Source organism: Pogoniulus pusillus, chromosome 26 (genome assembly GCF_015220805.1).
Source record: "Pogoniulus pusillus isolate bPogPus1 chromosome 26, bPogPus1.pri, whole genome shotgun sequence".
In the NCBI taxonomy this organism is placed as follows: domain Eukaryota; kingdom Metazoa; phylum Chordata; class Aves; order Piciformes; family Lybiidae; genus Pogoniulus; species Pogoniulus pusillus.
Window position 1 is genome coordinate 6,042,014 of NC_087289.1, and position 24,064 is coordinate 6,066,077.

The 24,064-nt window shown below is 46.1% G+C and overlaps 1 protein-coding gene across 6 annotated transcripts in view; it reads right to left on the reverse strand.

The window, feature by feature from the left end:
* The window catches only part of ABCC5 (ATP binding cassette subfamily C member 5), a 79,625-nt gene extending 64,130 nt beyond the window's left edge, over positions 1 to 15,495 (reverse strand). For 4 of the 6 annotated variants that reach the window (XM_064164959.1, XM_064164953.1, XM_064164956.1 and 1 more), the window contains exons 1-2: positions 15,409 to 15,495; positions 13,799 to 13,973 (exon numbers count right to left, since the gene is read on the reverse strand). In XM_064164959.1, coding sequence (XP_064021029.1) covers positions 13,799 to 13,927 — 129 coding nt within the window. In that variant the 5' untranslated portion in view covers positions 13,928 to 13,973; positions 15,409 to 15,495. Of the gene's footprint in view, positions 1 to 13,798; positions 13,974 to 14,335; positions 14,358 to 14,594; positions 14,965 to 15,408 lie in introns of those variants that run through there. The other 2 variants (XM_064164952.1, XM_064164951.1) reach the window with 2 other exon arrangements.
* Between the last annotated feature and the right edge of the window lie 8,569 nt (positions 15,496 to 24,064).

Genomic DNA, 24,064 nt, shown 5'->3' on the forward strand with positions numbered 1-24,064 from the left:
CAGGCAGATCTGCCCAAACACCCTGTTGCTGATGATGTGGTTGTTTGGAAGTGATGGCACAGGCTACTTGTAGACTCTTTTTTTTTTCTGGGCACACAAGAAGTGTCCATAAGCTTAAAAACCTCCCAGATCTTCCAAAACCAAAGGTGCTGCATTTTGTCAAGATGGAAAGAAGTTTTTCACCACTTATAAACACAGACAGATATTTAATAAGAAAGCCCAACTGCAAGATTAAGAGTATTTTTTGCAGGCCAAAGATAATGCTCTTAAGCTGTACAATAACTGAATATTGACAATAACTGAATAACTGAAAATATGCTCTTAAGTGAAAAATAACTAAACTCTCCACAGGTCTGCTCAACAGAATTCTCTCAAAGGTGGGAAAGACATTGACAAAAGCTCAGGGCACTGCCTCTGAATGGCCTTTACACATTGCCATACAGGTTAAGTGCAAATCCCAAGAACATTGCATTTCTCCATCTTGCTAAGACTATCAAAACTCCACAGGTACAGCTACCAAGAAACAAACACATTCCAACTACTGTACAACTGGGATTCTAAGAAAGGCCAGACAGTTCTGTGTCACATTAGAAAACCTTCTTCATCTTTAGTCTCTTCTCCCAGGCAACCAGCAATAGAACAAGGGGACACAGTCTCAAGTTGTGCCAGGGGAGGTCTAGGCTGGATGTTAGGACGAAGTTGTTGGCAGAGAGAGTGATTGGCATTGGAATGGGATGCCCAGGGAGGTGGTGGAGTCACCATCCCTCAAGGTGTTCAAGAAAAGACTGGATGAGGCACTTAGTGCCATGGTCTAATTAACTGGCTAGGGCTGGGTGATAGGTTGGACTGGATGATCTTGGAGGTCTCTTCCAACCTGGTTAATTCTGTGATCAGGAAGAAGTGAAACTCCTAAGCAGTCCTACGATGTACTTCTAGAGCAAAAGGTTGGACTAGATGATCCTTGAGGTCCCTTCCAACCTCCATGAAAAACCAAAGAGAATAAATACTCAGGTACACAAACTAGCAAAGCCCCAACATGACTAATTTAGGTTTCCAGTTGCCTGTTATATTTTCAGATGTTCATCAGCTGGTGACATCCTGATTGCCTGCAGGCAGAGAGTTTTCTTGGAAACCAAACCCCTGAAGAAGTCATTAGCAGTGTGACATAACAGGCTCCAGCACTGCTCTTGAAAGAAATGTCTAACAAATCATGGCTGCAATATAAATCAGGCAGCAGGGTTTTTTTACTTCAGCAACATGAATATACCAATACAAGCAATGAAGCAGGTGATACAACGTGGTGCTGACACCTGTGAAGAAACACTCACAGAAATAGAACAAGCCTAAATGAGATACAGCTAACCAGAGCAGGGGGAAATCATTCAGATGTTCCTTGAAATACAGCAGCTCATTACTCAGCATCAACAAAACTCCAAAAGACAATGAAGAATTCTTACCAAAGAAACAAAAAATACAGCAGGCAATGCTACCACACCACTTTCAAATCTAGAGCTTGACTCCCTTTTGAACCCTAGAGCCAGTCTCATCACTTCAGTTCATAAAGGGTATTACATTCAAAATTACTTTCTGCAAGCAAAGGGAACAGCTGGGATTGGAATAGCTTTCACACAAGCATAAATTTAGGACTCTACAGCTGGATAGAAGGGAATAAAGGATAAGGTACAGGTACTGAGTGGCACAAAGAAAACAACTCAGGAATTGTGATGGTTTGGCTGTTACTCGCTCCCCCACACTTTGGAAATCACCCAGACTAGACTCAGCCGGCCCTGGAAATTGAAGCAAGCTTATTATTTACAGCTAGCACAAGATACAAGCAGATATTTACAGTACATACAGTGATATACAGAAATATACAAGGGAAAAAGTAATACAGCGACATAACTCCCCTCTCAGAAACCTGAGTCCCCAGGAGGGGCTCCCAACTGCCCCTTCACCTTTCCCCTACCCCTCTCAACCTTACCCCAGTCCCAAGGAAGAATGGAGGCTCAGCCAGGGGGTTAGGAAGCAAAGTAGATTAGTCAGAGAAACAGAGAGTGAGGTTAGAAGGAGAGATGCAGCTTGGAGCTCCCCAGAAGCAGAAGTGCATTATCTATGTTTTGATTCTTCTTCTTGTATCTCTCAGTAAGCCTATGAGTGAAGTAGACATCACCACTGTTTTCCTTTCACAGCCTGTAATCCAGTTCTTCTCACCAAAACATTCTAGCTAGCTTCAAACTAGCACAGGAATGATGGGCAATTGCTCCTAAAACAAAAGAACTGGGGCCACTCTGTGATGTTAATGTTTTTCACATAAGGAATACTGAAATTGTGTCATAGGATGCTGCAAAGTTCCAATGCATCAAACAGAATTTAAACCCACACAGGGCAAACATCACAGCTTACTAAACACATGAGAGTGCACTCATTTGTCCAGCATCTTATTAATAGCTAGAGAACTTCCAAAGCAGCTTCTGAAGTAATAGGCAGCTTCTAACAGAGGGCAATGGCTCTGCACTCTATTTTGTTGAAGCTGTGGCACACCTAGGTACAGGCTGATGCAATTCAATATGCAGCTGGGAAAATTAAAAATGAAGAAAAACTTAGGATCTCGAGGGCAATCCCAGAAAGTATGGAGAGTACTGAGGAACTACATGCATGATCTTGTCCTGTTCTTTTCCCTCCACACGTAGCTCACAGACAGGCAGAGAAAGAGAAGCACAGCTGGCGCCGCTGCCTCAGAGCACACCTGCCCTCCACCCCTACTTTCTGCAGCTTGAATATCACAAAACCCTACCAGCACCTCTTATGATCTCCTTGTCCAATGAATTTGTCATGGCAATGGTGGGCACAAAGAAATGACAGCACCAGAAACGTGACACAGATTGCTCAAGCTGTATAGTGACAAACTCTGGGTGAGGTGCACAAGTGAAGCACAAGGGGGAAAGATTGGCTCATTGGAGACAGCAGCACCAACTTCACACTTGGCATGGCTAGGGCATGCAAGAAGGCCATGGGCATAAGATTTAGGAGCAAAGCTGTCAAAGATACATTATGTCAGAGCTAAGCAAGATAGAAGCCCTGTAAGAGAAGAGGGGCACCAGGAACATAACTCAGACAAATTCAGATACGTGGAACTGGACACTTGTGAAAAGCTGCTAAGCAGTCAGTATGGGCTCTGAGGATAGGAAGCAGGTGGAGAATGAAGACAGCTGTGTTGTGTATTGGGAGAAAACAAAACAGACAGCAAGATCCTAGCCTTTCACACTGGCACTCCCATGTTGGATAGAGAAAGTAGCAATTTATTGGTTTGCCAACTGTAACATCAGATAATAGCAAACCCAGGCAAGCCTGGAGGCTAAGCAGAATAGATTTTTCCATCCTTTACTCATCTTGCAGAGAAAGAAGGGGTACACAGTCAACATACAACCCCAAGCCCCACCCACCAAGCTACTATCATCTGCTCTTCCATAACACTGAGCATCTTCCAGGATTTGTCTTCACAGGGAAGAAGCTTCATCGCTTCTGGTCCAGCTGCTACCTCACAAGAAACCAGAGCAGACACAAAGACTTCTTTTATTAATTCTTGCAGGTAATACAGAACACAAAAGCTACTGTGGCTGGTTATTACATAAAGTCTAAGTTGCTTTAAGTAGTAAAGAATTCTGAGCTGGCAACACTGCAGAACAGGAACTCCCATCTCTCCCATTTAGAGGGCAGATCTTGGCAAGCTTCCTCCACCTTGCAAGTCCCCAGTAAGGAGAGGTAAATGAGAAACTAACAGACCAGCACAACAGAGCTCAGGGCTGGATGGGCACACAGGGAAAATAATTTCTCAACTATGTATATATACAGCAACTGCTTCTGATCAGTGCCTTAAGAATACTGCTCCATATTAGAACTCAAGGACAAACAGAAATTATCAAGTATTCAAGAGACTTTAATTAAAGAGTTGGTGTTTCAAAACAAGATTAGTCATCAGTTTGCATGGGGTAGGAAAGAATAGAATCAGCTGCTCCAGTTTAATTACTAATCCCATGTGCAGCAAGAGTCTAAGAAGACATATTCTGAAGTTGTCATCACCTTCTTCCCAGAAATTCCTGAGTCTTTCCAAGCATAAACACATTTGAAAGTAGCTGGGGGAATGACACATTGCTTTTGCAGGTAGCACAGGCAATGACTACAGCACTGATGTCCAGACTTCTGTGAATCAAACCCAAGAGCATCTAAAACTTAAGTAGGTTTGCAGGTCCAAATGTTGCCTCAGCTGTTGCTGTTTGAAGTTCATATTCCACTAGGGCAATTTGTCTCTTCTTCCACGGGATGTGATGCAGTACACAATCCACAAAAGCACTGACAGGAGGATCTGCAGTATTAGGCTACAGTATTTTGTAGCCAGAATGCTTTATAATACCCTGCCTTGTTAGAACATGATCCTATTAAAGACTAGTTTAGTGTATCATCCACCCATGCTGGCCCTGAAAGAGGCTGCAAGGACTAGGCATGGGGCTAGATCACAGACAACAGGTGTGAGGGAGATTAACCCTTGTAGATACCTGCATGTGTGTACAGAGTGTAAAGTACAGTCTGAAGTCACACAGCACCAAGGTGAGTCCACCAGATAGCTTTAGATGCCTAAAAATTATGGTTATAGGTTCCAGGGCTGCTGCAATGAAGCAAGCCAACAGCTTGGGCCTCCCCCTTGTCTTTTACCTCCTGTCAAGTGTAATATAAATGAAAGCTTGTCTCTGCACTACCTTCCCAGCTTCTGCTGCAGGGAAGATCTGCTCTTTACAACACCAACCATGCATCCAAATGCAGGAATAGGTGCACCTGTGCCACACTTCTCTTAAGTGAGAAGATAAATAGCTGTTCAGATGCATGTTCTGACTTGCTGCAAGAGTTCAGAGATTCAACAGCTTGGTCCAGTCATTCTCTAGACACACTGTCACATGCAGGTTCATTACACAAGACCTCTGCAGCTGCTCTTCTGGGCTAGGATTAGCAGAAGTTGAATTACCATTTGTGTCATGGTTTCAAAGCCAGCCTGATTTTATGCATCCTCAGATTAGAGCATAGGTCTCCAAGCAGTGCTCAGCACTTAGATCTCTCTAACCAAGTAAGATCCAGGTATGTATGCTTGTGATGAGCCTGAATATTTCAGTCACTTCTACTGAGCACTTCTACTTGAAGCAGACTCCTTGCTGAGGACAGGTATATCAGTTACCTCCAGGACCACTACTTATTTTACCTTGGCCTTGAATTCTGACAAGCATTAGCACTGAGGTGAGATGTCCTGAACTATTCCCTAGCAAATCCACTTAACTCCTGCAACATAAGAAATGCAGTTTGACATGCAGTGTTCATTCAAGGACTCTGCAACAGTAGGTGCTGTGAATGCATCCAATTAGCAGCTCTAATTGGGCAAGTGTAGAGTCTTGCACCTGGGAAAGAACAACTCAAGGTATCAGTATAGGCTGGGAACTGACCTGTTGGAAGGGGAAAAGGATTTGGAGGTTGACCACGAGCCAACAATGTGCCCTTGTGGCCAGGAGGGCCAATGCCATTCTGGGGTGTATTAAAAAGGGCATAGCTAATAGGTCAAGAGAGATTCTCCTGCCTCTTTACTCTGCCCTGGTGAAGCCACACCTGGAGTATAGTGTGCATTTCTGGGCCTCTCAGTTCAAGAGGGACATAGAACTGCTTGAGAGAGTCCAGTACAGAGCCACAAAGATGATTAAGAGAATGGAACATGTCTCCTAGCACAGCTAAAGAGCAATGAGATAGCTGCTCAGCTGGCTGGCAATTAACATTAATCCAGCACTTCACCATTTATCTTGACGCAGTAGTCAACTGCAGTTTCAGCTCATGCAGTGACAGATGAGAGACCGAGGGAGCTGGGGATCTTTAGCTTGGAGGAGACTGAGAGGTTACCTCATCAATGTTCATAAGTATGTAAAGGGTGAGTGCCAGGAGGATGGAGCCAGGCTCTGCTTGATGATGCCTAATGACAGGACAAGGGGCAATGGGTGGAAACTGAAGCATAGGAAGTTTCTTTAAGCATGAAGGAATTTTTATACTGTGAGAGTGACAGAACACTGGAACAGGCTGCCCAGGGGGGTTGTGGAGTCTCCCTCTCTGGAGATACTCAAAACCCAGCTGGAGGTGTTCCTGTGTGATCTGGTACAGGCAATTCTGCTCTGGAAGTGCAGTTGGACTGGATGAGCTTTTGAGGTCCCTTCCAGCCCCTGGCATTCTGTGATTCTGTGTGTGCACCTGCTTTGGCTGCTGGTATACATAAATCCAAGTCTTTTGTTTCACATTAAAACTAGTATCTATGATCTTGTACTCAAAGCATCTAGGCTTTACTCAGAGTTGAGGTTGTACACTGACCATCCAGCACTGCAGCTATTTAGTTCACACATGCTATTATTAGGACAGTAACAGCAGACTCTTGTAGAATTGGAACCAGCCAGCAGCCTTAACTAAGTTGACCTACAGAATGAGCACCCTTCATATGCTCAGACCATAAACCTCTTCACCAAGCAGATCACACCATCAGAGAACAGGCTAAAGATCTATCCCCTGACCTGTTCAGGTAAGCTCTTCTGTTCTGAACCACGTCGACAGACATCTATATGCTGGAGGTGCTCTTCACTTAGGACATACCTAAGCAGGTCACAGTAAAAGCTACACAGGTCAGTTTAGTTCAACACCAGGAGTGTCCAGGGAATCTTTCAACTCCAACTTCTGTGTAGTGGAACCACCAGCAAATGACAGCAGAAGCCTTCACAGCACAGCCTTTATTGAGCTTAATACAGCAGCCTTTTGTTCAATGCACCTTCCTATATCAACACATGCTTCCAAAAGCAAGAGGCACTCTACTCAAGTGGCAAATGAACTAGTGAATGCAAAGTAAACACCTCAGGACTTCAAACATGTTGACTTTGAAATGCTGTAACCCTAGCCTCCAAAAAGGACTCAAATACAGATTGTTTGTGGAACAGCCTGTTTGCAGTCTGCAGCTCAGATCACAACTGACTATGTCTTAGCACTAGGATATGAATGCTCTAAAACGCTAGAAACCTCTTTGTGTGTCAATGCATCAGAATTTCCTGCATATAAGCTGACTTTTGACCCATTCCCAGTTAAGTTCTCCAGTAGTTTAAATAGATCCATTAAATCCTTCTGGCAACTTTGACTGTACACTGATTTTCTGAGACAGCCATATGTCTCCAACACCACTATGGAACAGATAACTGCAAACTTTCCTTCACTGATAGCTCATCTGCTCTGTACCCAGCTGGCTGACTTACAAATCCACTCTGAACAAAGGAACAGCAACCAACAGCAATCAAAGACAACACTGGCAAGGGGCCAGACCTGAGGTTTTATCATGTGGCTAAGACTTAGACAAAGGCTGGTTAGTGCACCAAAGATGGCAGCTGGCATTAAATGGAATCTGTGAATTAGCCACAACACCAGTGCTCTAGAAAATGTCTCTGCCCAGTGATGGACTTTGCCTTTGGAAATTCATTGCTCTGAAACAAATACCCCAGCCCCTCAATTTTATAGATTTGTTTCTATACACCATATTGCCCTTGCCCAGACAGTGCACAAGTCACATCAGTTGTAGACTACATCATGTGTGGCTCTTATGACAGTGTACACCACAAGCTGGCAAGATTTCAGCCATGGCAGCTGTAAGGCTGAGCAACATTTCTTACAGGGACCATCCTCAGTACTGCTCCAGTCATCAAGTCACAAATTCCCTGCTAATGCTGTAGCAGACTTTTAGCCTTTGGAACCATCACCTATGTTGTAACAGATCTGATGCACTGCCTGTTCAATTAGGAGAAACTGGTTCCTTTTTAGCAGAACATATCATCCCCATGCCCTTCACCCCTGGCCTGACACTGCAGTTAGTCCACAGCAAGGAAAGGACACAAAGCAAGATCCATGCCTTACCTAACAGTCTTTCATAATGCTTCCAAGGATCACTAGACAAACTTTAAAATGAGAAAGTAGGAAAGAAAACTTACTTGTAGAAGAGTCAATAGCATTAGTTCAATTTTAGAGTAAGAGTCTCAGGAAGTATCTCCTAACAGTCTGACTCTGCAGCAGCATACACAAATGCACTACACTGCAAGAGTTGAAATTCAAGTTCTACATTTAAATGTTAAGAATTCAGATTTCACATACCTGCACCACTGGCAACTACTAATGCTTTATGGCAACACTACCTAAACTGAGTACCTCCTCACATTCTGTGTAGCTATGACCTAAGAAAACAGGATATGAGACCACACTTGCATGTAGTCTTGAGACAAGAGATCCTCAAGCTGCTAATCATAGTCATACAGAGTATGATGGCAGCAGTTACAAGTTCCAGAAATATATGCACACAGATTTCCTCTGCTCTTGCACATTTCTCCTAGCACAGCCAAAGAGCAATGAGATAGCTGCTCAGCTGGTTGGCAATTAACATTAATCCAGCACTTCGCCACTTATCTTGACGCAGTAGTCAACTGCAGTTTCAGCTCATGCAGTGAGCACTGGCATCAGCTCAGACTACTGCAGCTTCTAAGTGTAATCTGAGCCAGCCACAGAGCAATATATCCTTGTGTAGAAACTGATTCAGAACACCTACAGCTCTTAAGAGCCAGATTACTAAAGTTCTGTTTGTTCAGTTATGAAAAGATGGAATCTTCTGGAAAATAAACAGAAGCAGCTGCAGCTACAACTAAAAACTTCATTTCAGCTATCTAGAAGATCTGATCTGAGCCTGGAGTGCCAAGGCACTATTTTTGACCAGGTTGCTCAGTACAGTTGGTTCAGACAATTCAGATGCTCCAGAGAGGCTGAGACAGAGTTGATCTGACTACAGGACAGTCAGACAGTGATAAATCACTTCAAAGCTATCAGTGCTTGAAGGATTTACATCAACTCCAAGTTCTGATCATATTCTCTGTGGTCTTTTATCAAAGTTGTCAGAGACAAACCTGAAAAATAAGAGATCAAGGTAAGGACAGGAGTATTAGTAGGGCTTATGACAGTTGAAGTTAACACATTTTCTCCTTCATGTTTAAAGCAATCTCTGCACTACCACACTGCACAGCGTCTCCCAGTGCAGCCATTCATACTTGAGGCTTACCATAGATAGTACAGACACAGTCATTTGAGCTTCAGCAGCAAGAACCTAATCCTGAATATACTATCCTCCAGTCAGAACCCATCACAGCTTGGAGTACAATTTGAAAGTTAGTGTCCCAGCATCATTCACTTAGGGACTCAAGTGTCAAAAACTGAGTTCTCAGAAAGCATTGTCTGTACCGCAAGAACAAGCTGCTCCTGCATACTCCCCTATTGGAAATATAATGGAGCAGGAGAACAAAACACTCAGTTGCCTGCTGTTCCATCAAAGAAACATGAAGTCTACACCTGAGAACAACCTATTCCAAAACCACTTCGAGCACAAATTATTTCTGTTTGTGTTGTTTTACAGTGTATTGCATGGACACAATGAGATCTGCCCTCCTCCTCAGAACACACTGCTTTCAGGTGAAAAACTTAATACAATTACTTCAGTCAACTTGTAAGGCACAGAAGCATTCAGAGAACTGAGCATTCCAAAGGCCTAGGCATAAAATCAGTATTTCAGAGTATCCCTTAACTTTTACCCACTGCTCAGTGCTCTTCTAGCAAACGAAGAGCACTGACTATAGTGGGCAGCAAGTACACCTACAGGTTGTCTTCATCCAGGAGAGCCATGGCCCCACATACAATAAGTCAAATTAGCACAGTATTATGCATTGAGAACACAGTTAAACACCCTGTTTTGTAAGCTACATCAAAGTCTCCAAGGACTTAAAAATGAATTGTTAAAGAAAATACTGCAGAAGCCTATTCAAGAGGCAAATATATGTATTCAAGAGCTGAATAAAAATTGTTTCTTCAATTTTATTCCCAGAGCACCTATTTCAGAGGTCCAAATTTCTATAGCAACATTCCCATTAAGCACCAGGAAATGTTGGATTAGACCTACTTACACTGTAGCATGATTTCAATTATGATTCCAGGAAGCCCATTTGTAAAGCTCCTGTCTTTCAAAGATGTGATTTTTCAGGCTGTGATGGAACAGCATTTGAGCTTCTAGGGAAAGAACTGCACGTTCTCATTGTCCTGAGCATCCATTACCACATCCTTTCAGCAGGAAACCTGAATACCAGTATGGAGGTTTCAGGGCAGAGTTAAATACAGCCTCTATACAAGACAAATAATAGAGATACACAAGAGGGCTATGGGACTTTGGTTCAGTAGTGAAACAGGTCTTTCACCTATTAAGATCTTAATCAGGGAATCAACCAGCTCTGTCCATGTCGAGTTGAGGATGTATAGAAATGCAGCAATACAGGCAACCTGAAAACCAAGGAGTCATTATTGATTAGTCAGATGTTCCTGTAGCCCTATCTGAAGTGGACATCATCACTGGCTATTATCAATGGGGCTCAGATACCTGAGGCATCAGGTTCTTGTGTTCAGTATCTATGCAACATGTTACCAAAATGTCTACCTCATGGAGTATATTTCCACTACAAGAGTCCCAACTCTGCATTCCACAAACATCTACAAGGTCATGGTGAAATACCCTTAATCTGCTTGCAGCTTGTTACTTGCAACACAGACGATGCTTGCGGCTGTCATTTTCTAGTCAAGCTAGTTCAAATCCTGAGCTAGACTTTGTCCAAGAAATCTGAGTCCTCAAGTCTCTGCTGATGACACACTGAACACTTGTTCCCTAAATTAGAGCTCCGTCATAGCTTAACCCCTCTACCTGAGCTCTTGAGGTCCTACCTTTCATCACTGCTTCATTGTGTTCTGTTACCAACTGCACCAATATCAACCAATGTGTGGCCAATAAGCCAGCTTGAGCATCTGACTCACTTCCAGGTTGGATAAAGGGCAAAGCAGCAAAGGACACAGGATTTTCCCTCCTACTGAAACACCTCACAGCCAAGCTACAGCTTCTACCATCTGGTCAAGCATTTCTTCTGCCTATAGCAAAGCAGCCAAAGCACAGCCTTATGAAAGAAGTCTTTGCTTCTCCCTGTTACCAACAGTATAGAGCATTCCAACAAGTGACAAAGCCAAGAATGCTGCTGAAACCAGAACTTGTTCCAACTATAAAGGAAGAAGCTTAGTAAAAACAAACACAAACAGGTAACTTAGATCAAGTGTTGTGAATACAGTTCCTTTCATTTCATCTCAGTATTTTGCAAGCAAGCAGGATTTAATCTCACTGACATGCAGCAACAAATTCAGAGCTGTTTGTGGGTTTGGATTGTATATGTTCAAGCTACAAGGCTAGCAAAATAAAGGGTGCCAATGTTTGAGCCAGAAATTGACTCAACCCTGGCACACAAAACAAGATAACTAGCAAGCAAAATGAGCAACCTGTCAGAACTAGATGCCTCCATTAGTAAATCTGGTTCATTCCACTACCCAAAACAAAAAAAAAGCAGATAAAGTTCTCATTAAGAATTAGCCTAAGCAATTTCCTTGCATCAGTAACCACAAGTTTTACAGAATCTGTTTTGCAATCAGTTATCTGGATCTGCTACCCTGCACACAAGCAAGTCAAATGGTAGAGGTAGAAGGGTAAACAAGTTGACAGCAATAGAGTTAAGTTGACCTGAAGTTGCGTCAAAGTTAGAGATTTTAATGCCATGCTGTGCAGATGTGCAGGGCATAGCTTGCTTTCAGCCCCCAGAGAAAAAAAAATACACAATTATGTTGGTTTGATTGAATTCATTTAAAAGGTTTAGAGATGGTCACAGCAACCCCAGCCAGCAACTAAGCACCAAACAGCTGCTAACTTACTCTTCTCCTTTTTCCCTAGTGGGACAGGGAGAAGACTCGAAAGTGAAACACGTGGATTAAGGACAACAAACTGAAATATTATAACAGTAACAGAATGAAAGTGCAGCTCAAATGAGTGAAATAAAACTCCCTAGGCCAACTCCTCCCAGCTTATATACTGGGCTTGACATCATATGGTATGGAATATTCCTTTGGCTAGTTTGAGTCAGCTGTCCTGGCTGTGACTGCTCCCAACTTCTTGTGTCTGTCCAGCATCCTTACTAGCAGGACATGAGAAGCTAAGCCCTTGACTTAGTATCAGCAACAACTAAAACATCAGTGCATTAATCAACATTATTCTCATACTAAATTCAAAACAGCACTCTGCTGGCTAAATTAACTCTACCACAGTCAAAACCAGGACAGAGGTAAAGCAAGGATTTTGTCCTGAAACATTGAACCAAGCACAAACGTGATTAGATGACGCAGACCAACAGGCAAAGATAACATGCTGTGATTGCTGCTTAACTCCACTGCCACTGGCCAGGGAGCAGAGCTGCCCACCAATGGCATCACTGTCGTCACCACTAATGTGACAGAGCAGATTTGCTGCTGGATGGTCTATAGTGGCTGGCAAGCCCATGATATCAACATAATAAATGCTGTTAAGAAGCTGCGCTGCGACTCCAGAGGGCTCTTAGCTCTGCATTGGTGCCTGCTCTAATGGAATCAGACACTCCACCTTCCTCCAAACACCGTCAGCAGTAGTCTGCTGAGTCATAGAGCCTGTAGGGACACAGGAACTGCAGGGCCTGCAAGTACAAACTGCACTCTGCCTGCTGCAGAGCAGATCACTCCAATCTCAAAACACAGCAGTGCAGCGCTGTCAGACCACAGAACAACCTGGTGAAATCCTTCACTCTCCAGTGAAGCAAGGTAAGCCTTATCTGAAGGACATATTTCAGTGTCTAGTATAATACAGCAAAACAAGCCTTTTTTGGATATCTTTACAGTTCTTCCACACAAATACAGTGAGTTCTCATTTCCAACCCACTCACACCAGGGCTTTCTATACAGAACATGCAGCAATGCATTTGCAAGTACCTGTCATTGCAAAAAGTCAGACACTGGTAGCCTTAATTGTCTTTGGCCTCAAAGTTCTACATTAGTATTTAGGGAAGGTTAAGAATAGAATGCACAAGAAAACATTTCAGTGCTATCAATCAGAGTAGTTCCAGACCAGGTGTGGGGTTTTCCATTTATCCAAGTGTTTTTTGCCCTACAGCACTTGACACACACACATTTTCCAATGAACACAGCCTCTAGAAATCAGAAGCTCAGAATAGTGACATGAAAGCTCTAAGTCAGTGGTTGTTTCAAGACCCAGCTCTCAGATTAAACTAGAATTACTACAACATCTTGCTAAGTTAAATACATAGGAAGCTGTATTCAGCACAGATTTCTTTCATACAAGGGAAGAAGTAAAAGTCTTGTTACTACAGCAAGCCAGACATCTGCTTTAGGAAAATTAATCCTTGAGAAAAGTATGGCATGATTAAGACTTTATTCAGCTGCTAGCATTGAATGATACATGATTTGTGCTGAGCTCTTCACTGTTCTTACTTGGTTGCAATCATTCTCTAAAGTACAAAAGCTTAAAACATTTTCTAGGTTCACATCAAGATCTGAAGAACAGAATAGAGTATTTCTTTCAAACATTAATAAAAAGTCACATTTACAAATGAAAATGCTTACTAAGTGCTCAGACTTGTTATTAAGATAGCTACAATACCCCTTGGAATGACCTCTTCCACGAAGAAGGGAACATTCACTATTGACCTTCAATGCAGTGAAGCTATATAGAGCTGGCACAGCGACAAGGCTGCTGCATATAATTTACTAACTCTAAACTGCAAAACAAACAATGGAAAATTAAACAGACCTTATGTTTAGCATGCTGAAATTGTGACCCTTCCTGCTCTTCATGCTGCACCGAGTTGGCTCTCTCCCTCACACTTCTATACCCAGGACTTGGTATAATGTACTCTTTTCCTATGTCGATGTCTTTCATCTTCTGTAAACGCCAGGGTTTAGGTGTGTATTTTCACCTCAAAGATCTGAAAAAAACAATTAAACTCCATTTCATTCCAAAACTATGCTCAACAGCAGTTACTTTTAAAAATTAAGAAAAACTCAGAAAGCAATTATAACAGTTTTATTACAACAGGAATATGACTTTGGAAAGCCAGACAACACTAACTTCTCCTAAACTAGTTTAAACATGCCCCGAGGTAACCAAACAGTACAGTGATTCTGAACGCACTTACTGTCATACCTCCTCCCTTACAGCTCTGAATTAAAAACACAATTATGCAATCTGACAGATTGGAGTAATAACTATGGTGTTTAGTTGAAACCTTGAGAAGCTTGGAGAATGAAATCCTTGAAATCTTGTGGTTGAACATGCTCAGCAACTTACCAGTAAGAAGTTTCACAAAACTGATTTCTCTAGAGATATCACATAATAAAAGTAGTCATTCCACACATGCTCTAGACAAAAACGTCTTCATTCCCTGTTGCCTTATTCACTTACTCCATAGGCTGGTGCCTACTAAGTATGAACACATACAGGAAGGAGTCACATCTTCAGTGCTGCAGGTTCTCCCTCAACCTATCAAACTGCACTGTCAGGTCAAAAGCATAAATAGTCCCAAAAAGGGGGGGAGGGGGGAAATTACCTCCCAATGCAAGACTTTGTTTTATAACTGCTTTACTGCATTCCTTCACTTGCCTTCACCGATAGAAGAAGTCCAATCAAGTTACATTAGTCTGCATCAGCAAGTTTGGCTTAGAGCGCCAGGCTGCCACCCCTCCGTGGCTGCAGAAACTGCCTCCTTCCCCCCTTCGCCGGTACAAGTTGCCTCCAGCGCTGTCTCCCAGCTGACTTCTAGCAACCAGTCCCGGTCATCGGCCACCCTCCATTCTAAACGGCTCAGCGCTTCTCCCCCCGCCCAGAGCCGTACGTGTCAGTGCCAGGCGAGGATGCTGCAGAACGGCAGCAGGTCCAGCGCTGCTGTACCCTCGCGGCTCTCCATCCCTCCAGCACCAGGGAGGCAAGCCAGCCTCCCCCGCTCTGACACCCCCGAGCAATCTATGGGGAAGCGGAGGAGGAAGAGAAGAAGGGGGGGAGAGAAGGAGAGAAGCAAGGAAAGCGGGGACTTGCTCCCTCCCCTTATCTCCCCCGCCTCGCCGTGCCTCCGTCGCACCAGCGTAAACAAGAGAGGCCCTCCCCACCCACGCACAGACCCTGCCACTCCATCCAGGGTGGACCGAACAGCGACGGCACCGAGCTCCCAGCAGAGAGGGACACAGAGCAGCCCTCCTCACTGTGGCGTGAGAGAGGGGTCACTGTCTGACCAGCACCCCCAGAGGAATGGGGGGAGCCAAGCCGCCTCCTCCGCCGCCTAGCAGACCCCTCACCCACACAAAGGCTCGCTTCCCGTCCCCACCTCAACACTCGTCCCCGGTAACGGGCGGGGCAACCCTGCTCACCTCCACCCGGCGATTACCCCCGCTGCGGCTTCTCCACTCAGCGGCCACAAAGCCAAACAACATCCCTTATAGCGGTTCCGGCGTCCCCACGGCGCCTGCGCGGGGAGGAGGGCGGGGCTGCGGCAACCCGTCCCGCGCGATGCTCTGCGGGAAATGTAGTCCGCATCCGCGTGCCCAACGCCCCACGGTTAGACAGAGAACTACACTTCCCAGAGGGCCCCGCGCGGAGGCCGCCGCCGCTTGGCCACGCCTCTCAAACTGTGCCCCGCCCAGCCCCTTCCCGCCGGTCCTGCCGCAGCGTGGGGGGTCTGGAACGTTCGTCGCCGGCCGTGGCGCGGCACGGTGGAACAGTGGCTTGCAGGGCGCCGCAGTGCAATGGCAATGCAGCGTAATGCCATGCCGCGCAGCGCAGCAACACACATCCTGTGCGGCGCAGGGAGGATGAGCCGAGCCACCCGGTCCCAGCCAACGCAGGAGGAACGGCCCAAGTCTGCTCGAACAGCCTCACGCCGATCCGTAGCACCTCCGCGGGGAGGGGAGGATGACCGTGATCTCCCCGCCCCGTCCCGCTGCAGGCATTGCCGCAGGGCGCTGCCCGGTTTGCAGAGGCGGAGCGACACCTCCCGCTTCGGCCTCGGTTGCACTTGCCTCTCCGTCGGCTCATCGCACGCACCGGCATGTCACTTGGTGCCGGTTATTTACAGCCTTTCGGCAGGGGAAAATGCGACTGTGTCCTTATCGGGGGCTTAACCTTTGCCACAGCTGGGGCTGGAGCGCTGACTCCTGTGCGCAACATCTGTGTCTCGGCCCCGGCCACGGCCCTGCGGCGCTCATCACCACGCCAGGCTCCAAGCAGGACACGCGGGAGGCAAGGGCAACCCAACTGTGCCCCTCTGGAAGCGTTCAGCTAACGGGACTGTAAACTTATCCCAGGGCTTTCACAGGCACGCTTTGCCCACTGCTTTCAGTTCACTGGTTGAGAGTGCAAGAAGGGGGGAGGTAAGCCACGACTGCACATCCTTGCGTGGCCGTGGCCGAGGGGCAGCCGCCGACCTGCTCCCCCGGTGAAGCCTGACACAGGGCATCCAGCCCCCGCCTCAGCAAAGTCAGGGAAGGAGACGGACATAGCTGCACTTCCTCTCACAAAGGGCTGTAAATATCCTTAAGAAACCCTGAGCTGTGTCTTCTCCCCTGCTGTGTTTGAATACCTTGTCCTCATCTGACATCTTTTCACCAGCCAAATTTGGCTGATGCCTCAGTTAAGTGGTTTATATAACAAGTGCCTTGTTGCACCGCAGTCCTTGCTCTCCTGTCAGGAATGTTTGTGAGAGTCAATTTGATAAAAGGCTGAAACAAATTCAGGTGAAGATGAAAGATGAGAAGCTGGAAGCAAATTTGGATCCCAGGATATTCCTTCCAAACCCAGGCCAACAATACAGGTAAAAGCTGTCACTATGCAAGGAACCATTCAAGGACATCCTGAAGGTACCAAAGAATCCCTTCAGAGCTCCCTGACACATGGTCACACATCCTACAGGGCTCCAACTCCTTTTCAGACAAAGTTTGGACTCTGTTTCATAGCAGGTGCTCTGATACTTTGGGACAGCAGTGCCAGGCAGGCACACAGAAGCAAAGCCCATCTATGGTATGGCAGCTGGGAGCACATGTGGCTGCTGTGTTTTCCTGCAGTCTGTTCCCTAGGACTCACAATCAGGCAGTTTCAGACTGGGCTGGCTGAGATATTACAAGGGAGAAGCTGCAAAGTACGCTTCATAGAATCACAGAATCAACCAGATTGGAAGAGACCTCCAAGATCATCCAGTCCAACCTAGCACCCAGCCCTGTCCAAGCAACTAGACCATGGCACCAAGTGCCCCATCCAGGCTTCTTTTCAACACCTCCAGGGACAGTGACTCCACTACCTCCCTGGGCAGCCCACTCCAATGCCAATCACTCTCTCTGGCAACAACTTCCTCCCAACATCCAGCCCACACTTCCCTGGCACAACCCGAGACTGTGTCCCCCTGCTCTGTTGCTGGTTGCCTATATAAACACCAAGTCCCAGCAAGAGGTGATTTTTAAGACAGAAGCCAGGAGGCAATTTTGAGTCAGACTCTGAACAATCATTAAAGAGGCCTTAGTCTGCATCACACACTGGAGTGTGGGGGTAAGTACATATGCAGTTATTGAGCAGTATAGTTAAACACTAAAGGAGGAAGAGAACAGGAATAATGGAGGGAATTAAACTGTGATGAAGCTCCAAGTGAATTAAATTGTGTTGAATCACTTGTACTGTATTTTAGGGTAAATTGTTCTGAGTATGATCAGTGCGTCTTTGGCCCCTTGGCTGTGGAAGCAACCAGAGATGCTTTTCAGAGAGGGATGACTGGTTTTGAGCTCGTGACATGCTGAAGCCCAAAGGCTCTGCATCATGTGCCTAGAGGAAAAGAAGAAAATGAACTTCCATTATTCCAGAGTGGTTTCAAAGTGTGTTTGGAAAGATGAGCAGAGTGTTTTTTAAGCCAAGGGAGCCAGGGCTTCTTGTTGTGTCTTCTGTCCTCTGTTTCTCCACTGCTGGAGTGTTTCTGAGAGTCAAAGGAAGGGCCTGAATGCTAGAAGGAAACTGTGGTGGTAAACAGTGCTGTGTACACTCCAAATAGCTTTGGGCAGTGAGCTGATAGCAGTATCAGCAGTGTTTCCACACCTGTAGTCCTGCAAATGTATGTACTCCCTTCACATGATGATGGGAGGAAAATGCTTATGTAGGCATAACCCACTTTTAAGTGTGTCATGAGTTTCCTCCAGCATTTGTTCTGAAGGATATAAATGTACTGGTGCTACAACCAGAAGAGTGACATCTTTAGCTCCAGTGGCAGCAGCTAATGCTTTTAGTGCTGCAAGTCCTGGATTCATCCCTGCAGGATGGCAGCTGTTACATAAACAAGGCCTGTACAGTATTAAAACTTGCCCTGGTTCGAGATCTGGGATTTATTGTAATCAGCCCTGACTGCAGCCAGAAGAGCACAAGCTAGACCAAAGAGCCAACGGCAGCTTCAAAGCCAAGGCCTGCAGACCATGTGGGCAAGGAAGCCACACACAATAGTTAGTTTTCTTAAAGCCCAGAACCTGCTCCTCCACACCCCAAAAAAAAACCTTAGAAAAAAAAAATCAAACAATGCTTGAAACAAACTGAGTGTTTGACCACTATCAGCCATTGGAGGTGATAGCCTCCAGGAGGTGATAGGTCAGGACAACCAAGGCTCAGACTGTGGAAGTGATGGCCTTTATTTATCCAACTCTCCTGCCATACCTTTCCCCACAGGATCTGCTTCTGCTTCGTGAGGAACATGGAGCACATGATGCCCAGGGAACTTAAGTAAGCTGAACCTCATGCAGAAAAAAAACAGATGTCCTTTCAGGAGATCTTCCTGACTTGAGGAGCGTGAGGTCAGTTTTGCAACACTTTGATTAAGACCAGAGTCTCAGCCACACAATGCAAGGTTACACACACTGCTGTGAAGCAGAGAGTTGTGTGACGATGGGATCCAAACATCTGGCAAGCCTCGAAGATGCTGACTGCCCATGTCAGGATGGGGAGTAATAGGGTGGTGCAGTCACTGCTTTTCTACTGGCAAAAAATCACAGTGAGGTGCTAGGATGAAGCAGCTTTTCCTTTTGCCCTGAAGGAAAAGCTATCCTCCAGAGAAGCAGCAAGATGTGATTGGAATAATGTTCTGGGAGATAGGTGGAATAACAGGAGGTTTCTTGGTCTAACAGGAGTGGAGAGCTGTCACATCAGGCTTGCCACCCACTCAATGCCTCCTTCCACACCTGTGGGCTCTGCAAGGCTGGCTGGGGGACACAAATACTTCAGAGTGGATGAGGCAAATTCCTTTGACACAAATCTGGGCTCCTCTACAGAGAGATGCTCTTCCCTCATTCCCAAATCTTTCTATGTACTTCATACACAAGGATATCTTCTTCTTACCCTTCCCTGCTGGGATATTTGGTCCCAGAAGCTGAGGCTTGCATTTTTGGCAATAGTTTCTTGGGCTTAGCCCCTTCTGATGGTCATGCTGACAGTTGTTATGCTTGCTGGTGCTTTTTACTCTATCACTGGTAAGAGCTCTCAGCTGTGAAGTACAGAACTCAGAAAGTCATTGGACAGCTCAAGGACAAGTCCTGTGACATAAAATTTAGCCTGCAGCACTGCAAACCAAAACAAATCCAGAAGTAGGGATTTCCAGGCTTCCCTCCCACACACAGCCCTAGTCCTGCTAGGACTCTGAGCTCTCAGAGCAGACCAAAAGATTTCCTGTTGCACTGCAGCTACTGCTGCAAGTCACTCTTCTGGAATGCTATAACTTAGCCTCATCTGGGCCATGTTTCTCTTTCCTAGGAGCCACTAGCCTATGTGGGCAGCTTGTGAAACAAGCCTCAGGCAGGTACAGGTTGCTTACAATTGGAGAGTAGAGAGACATTTTACTTTGTACCTTATATCCACCTTCTTCGTGGTTTAACAGGAGACTGTTGCAAAAGCATGAACAAGATCACTGAGAATAGTCATTCTTTGTCCATCATGCTAAGGCTCCAAAGTTAATACTCTACTGGGAAGAACAGAGAGGAGGACAGGAGCCAATGTAATACTCATGGTAGGGTTGTCAGAGACTGCTGTGATTTGCTCAGCCACTCCTCTCTTAAATCTTACTAACATACAAATTATTCCAGGCCATCGGTGGGCTGGGTTTGTCATAGGAAAACCCCAGCCCTATTTCCTGCAAACAAAGACATTTATAATCAGCAATAACATTGTGCTTAATAGGTCATTGCTTGTTGCTGCAAGAAAATGGGTACAGCTGTCTTTTGGTTAAGAGCAGTCATGGTGTCTAATGGATTTGGTCATGACTTGAAGAACAAGGAGAACAAATATTCCTTGCACATATTTAGTGCTGGTAGCACCCAAGTTTTCCTAAAACTCCTGCTGCTCTGAGCAGGCTCTTGACCACTGCCCTCCAAGCTGCCTGCAGCAACACCTGGGTCGACAGTCCAGTCCATGTTGTGCTGGGCATCTCTCTGCCTGTTGGACCACCTGTGCTTGTCCACTAGGCTGCACAAACCACTGTGCATGCTTCATGCTGACCTGGCTTCACTCAAACCAACTGTGTGGAGATAGTAACTTCCCCATGGGGACATGGTACCAAAACACTCTTCCCCATCCTTGTCGTGGCTGCAGAGAAAGGGGTTAGCAAGGTCAGAGTATGAAAGACACAGAGCCATGAGCCAACTGCTTCCTGGAACTCGTCGTGCATCTGCTGCTATTCCATGTGGCTGCTCTGATTTTTAGGATATGTGGGGCACTGGACATTATGGGATTCTCCAGACCTAAGCAATGTCCCAGGAACCCCTCACTTTGCATCACAGAACCTCTCTGAACTATGTCCTTTTCATTACTGCATTCTCATTGTGATTGCAGCTCTGCAGATGACTCATTCAGACATTTGAGTCCATGTGCTTTATGCTGCTTCAGTGCTGAGCAATCTGTGTTGCAGATCAGAAAGTGGGGAGAGTGGAGGCCAGCTCACATAGCACAGCAGGGAGCCATGATTTCCCCACCCTTCCCCTGAAAAATACAGAACAGGGATACAACGAGCTTGGACCTCCAGGAAAAAAAATCAATCTTCTCCTTTCCTCCTGACCTGTTTTGGGCAGAAGGATTTCATTAACACCTGAACACACCTGTGCATTCAGCTTTCCTGCAAAGCAACTGTACCATTAGTGGTGTGGGTGTTCATACCCACCTGAACATGAGCCAGCAGTGTGCCCAGGTGGCCAAGAGAGCCAGTGGCATCCTGGCCTGCATCAGGAATGGTGTGGTCAGCAGGAGCAGGGAGGTCATTATGCCCCTGTACTCTGCACTGGTTAGACCACACCTTGAGTACTGTGTTCAGTTCTGGGCCCCCCAGCTTAGGAGGGACATTGAGATGCTTGAGCGTGTCCAGAGAAGGGCGACGAGGCTGGGGAGAGGCCTTGAGCACAGCCCTACGAGGAGAGGCTGAGGGAGCTGGGATTGGTTAGCCTGGAGAAGAGGAGGCTCAGGGGTGACCTTATTGCTGTCTACAGCTACCTGAGGGGTGGTTGTGGCCAGGGGGAGGTTGCTCTCTTCTCCCAGGTGGCCAGCTCCAGAACAAGAGGACACAGCCTCAGGCTGCGCCAGGGGAGATTTAGGCTGGAGGTGAGGAGAAAGTTCTTCACTGAGAGAGTCATTGGACACTGGAATGGGCTGCCTGGGGAGGTGGTGGAGTCGCCGTCCCTGGAGCTGTTCAAGGCAGGATTGGACGTGGCACTTGGTGCCATGGTCTGGCCTTGAGCTCTGTGGTAAAGGGTTGGACTTGATGATCTGTGAGGTCTCTTCCAACCCTGATGATACTGTGATACTGTGATTGCCTTGCAGAGGATAAGGCTGCCAGGCAAAGATACTGCTCCAGACTACAGCAATACATTCCAACACTTTCCCTGAGTTCACAGCCCAGCTAACAGAGTCTTATCCATGTCCTTTAAACCTTCTACAAACAGTAGGGCTTTTGCAACAGATGCCTTTCAGTGTTAAGTTATATATTTGTAGGGTTTGATCATCCTGCCCTGTTGCTGCAGTGTTTATGCTTGTTGGAGTGCAGAAGTAAAAGGTGCAATACTGCACTGTATCACACAGGTTACATTTGCTTTCTAATTCCTCATTCAGATCAAAAGGAGAGAGCATGGAAAAAGTGCACAACCTGATTTCATAGGCCATTTTCTCTGGTCTCTAGGAGAGAGGGATACAAATAATACTCACCCAACACCATGAGCAGCAATTAAATCAAAACTGTTTCTTTCTTATAGGGATAACACAGAAGCTCCCAAAGCTGTTGCAACACTTAAAGTATAATGCAGCACAGCAAAACAGTTCAAGGTAGTTCATTTCAAGACTGATTGTTTGATCTTTCCTCTATAAACCAAATGATTCAGAGAACAGGATGAATTCAAGGGCAAAGCACTGCCCTTGCACAGTTGTGAGTTGTGTGGTTGCTACATCTTGCACTACACCCACGGTTAATGAGTAATGGATAGAAATCTGTAGCATGGGTCAAGCTGGAGCCTCCCTACTCTGACAGGCAGGACAGGCTTGAGTCTTGACTGTGTTGTACAGCTGGTATTTGATGAAGTTAGGGGGAAAGCCAAACAATGCTACAATAAAAAAAGCTGGAGATGTGTCTAGATGAGCATTAATGGTCTGGAATGCATCCTAGCTATACCACTCTAGCTTGCAAAGTTCCTACCTTTCACCTGTCTGTCATTCATAGTGTGCAGATGTGCAGTAGTGGCTTTGGTCAGTTTGGAGCACTAAGAATGTGGGGAGAAATTTTTCTAAGGCTTCTCTGAGAGCAGTCTGAGATTGTCCACAAGTGAGAGAACAAGGAGCAGACAATGGCCACATCAAGGGTGGTGTTTTCAGTTCCAGCTGCTTCTCTGGAGCTGGTTTTGGGCTGGCCAACCAGCCATGGCTGGAGTCACTGGTGTGGGAGAACTGGTTCAAACCTTATGAAACCCAGAGCTGGTGGCCAGGTCATGACACAGCTCAAGCTTACCATGGGCTCCCAGGGACACGGTCACAGGCACGGTCACACAGGCACATTCTGTGACACAGGCACACTCCTGTCTTTGTGAAAGCAGAGCTGTTGCCTTGCTGAGGTCAAGGTGTCACTGTTTCCCACTGTGTGCAAACAGCAGAACCAGGCAGCAGCAAGGTCATTCATCTGGCCTGCATTAGGATGTGGTTTTCTCTCATTCCCCTAAATCCTCCCTGGTTTTTTGTGCCCATTGTGAAGTGACCCTGTCAGCATTCATTCAAGGTCTCAGTGGTGCTACATAGCAGTGGCACCCAATGCCTTCCTCTGCTGCTCTCTCCTCTCCCAAGACACCTTTGTGGGTGCCAGTAGCTTCCTAACCACCTGCTCTCATCCCCTACAGAGATGCTTTTTGACAATAGCTCATGCTACCAGGGAACCAGCAGACTGCATTTTCCCCTGTGCTGCCAAGGATCTCTCCAAGGTGCACAAGGATGAGCCAACCTCAGCAAACACATAGCAACTACACAGCAAGCAGCCTGTGGGGAGAGGAGTTTTCTGTCCTATCGAAAACCCCAAAAGTCACATGAATGAAGAGGGCTTAAAAGAAAAAAGAAAAAGAGAAAACTAATTAAAAATGCTGGGTGCCTCTGGTGGTGCCTGGAACCCCACAAGGCAGAGAAATGGTCAGCTGGGATGCCAATTTTGGAGCTTGCCAGTGTGATGAGCTAGTTTTAGAAGCAAATGAGGACAGCTGAGGTCAGAGAGTGTTAGGCCTCTGGGACTGGCACCATGCAGCTGAAAACTGTGAAAAAGAGTAAGCTGCAAGTCAAATACAGCTCTGTCCTTGGCCCTGGTCACCAGGGTGGCCAGGTCCCAGGAGCCAGCCCTGCTGCTCACAGGTCGATGAGGTCAAAGAGGTGGTTTTTGGAGACTGCTACTTGAGGTCACAGAGTAAGGCAAGTAACTATGTATGCCTTCAGACAGCCAGGTGATGGGAACTCAAGGCAACAGTGAGGAGTTAGCACGGCTTGGGGAGACTTACTCTGGTC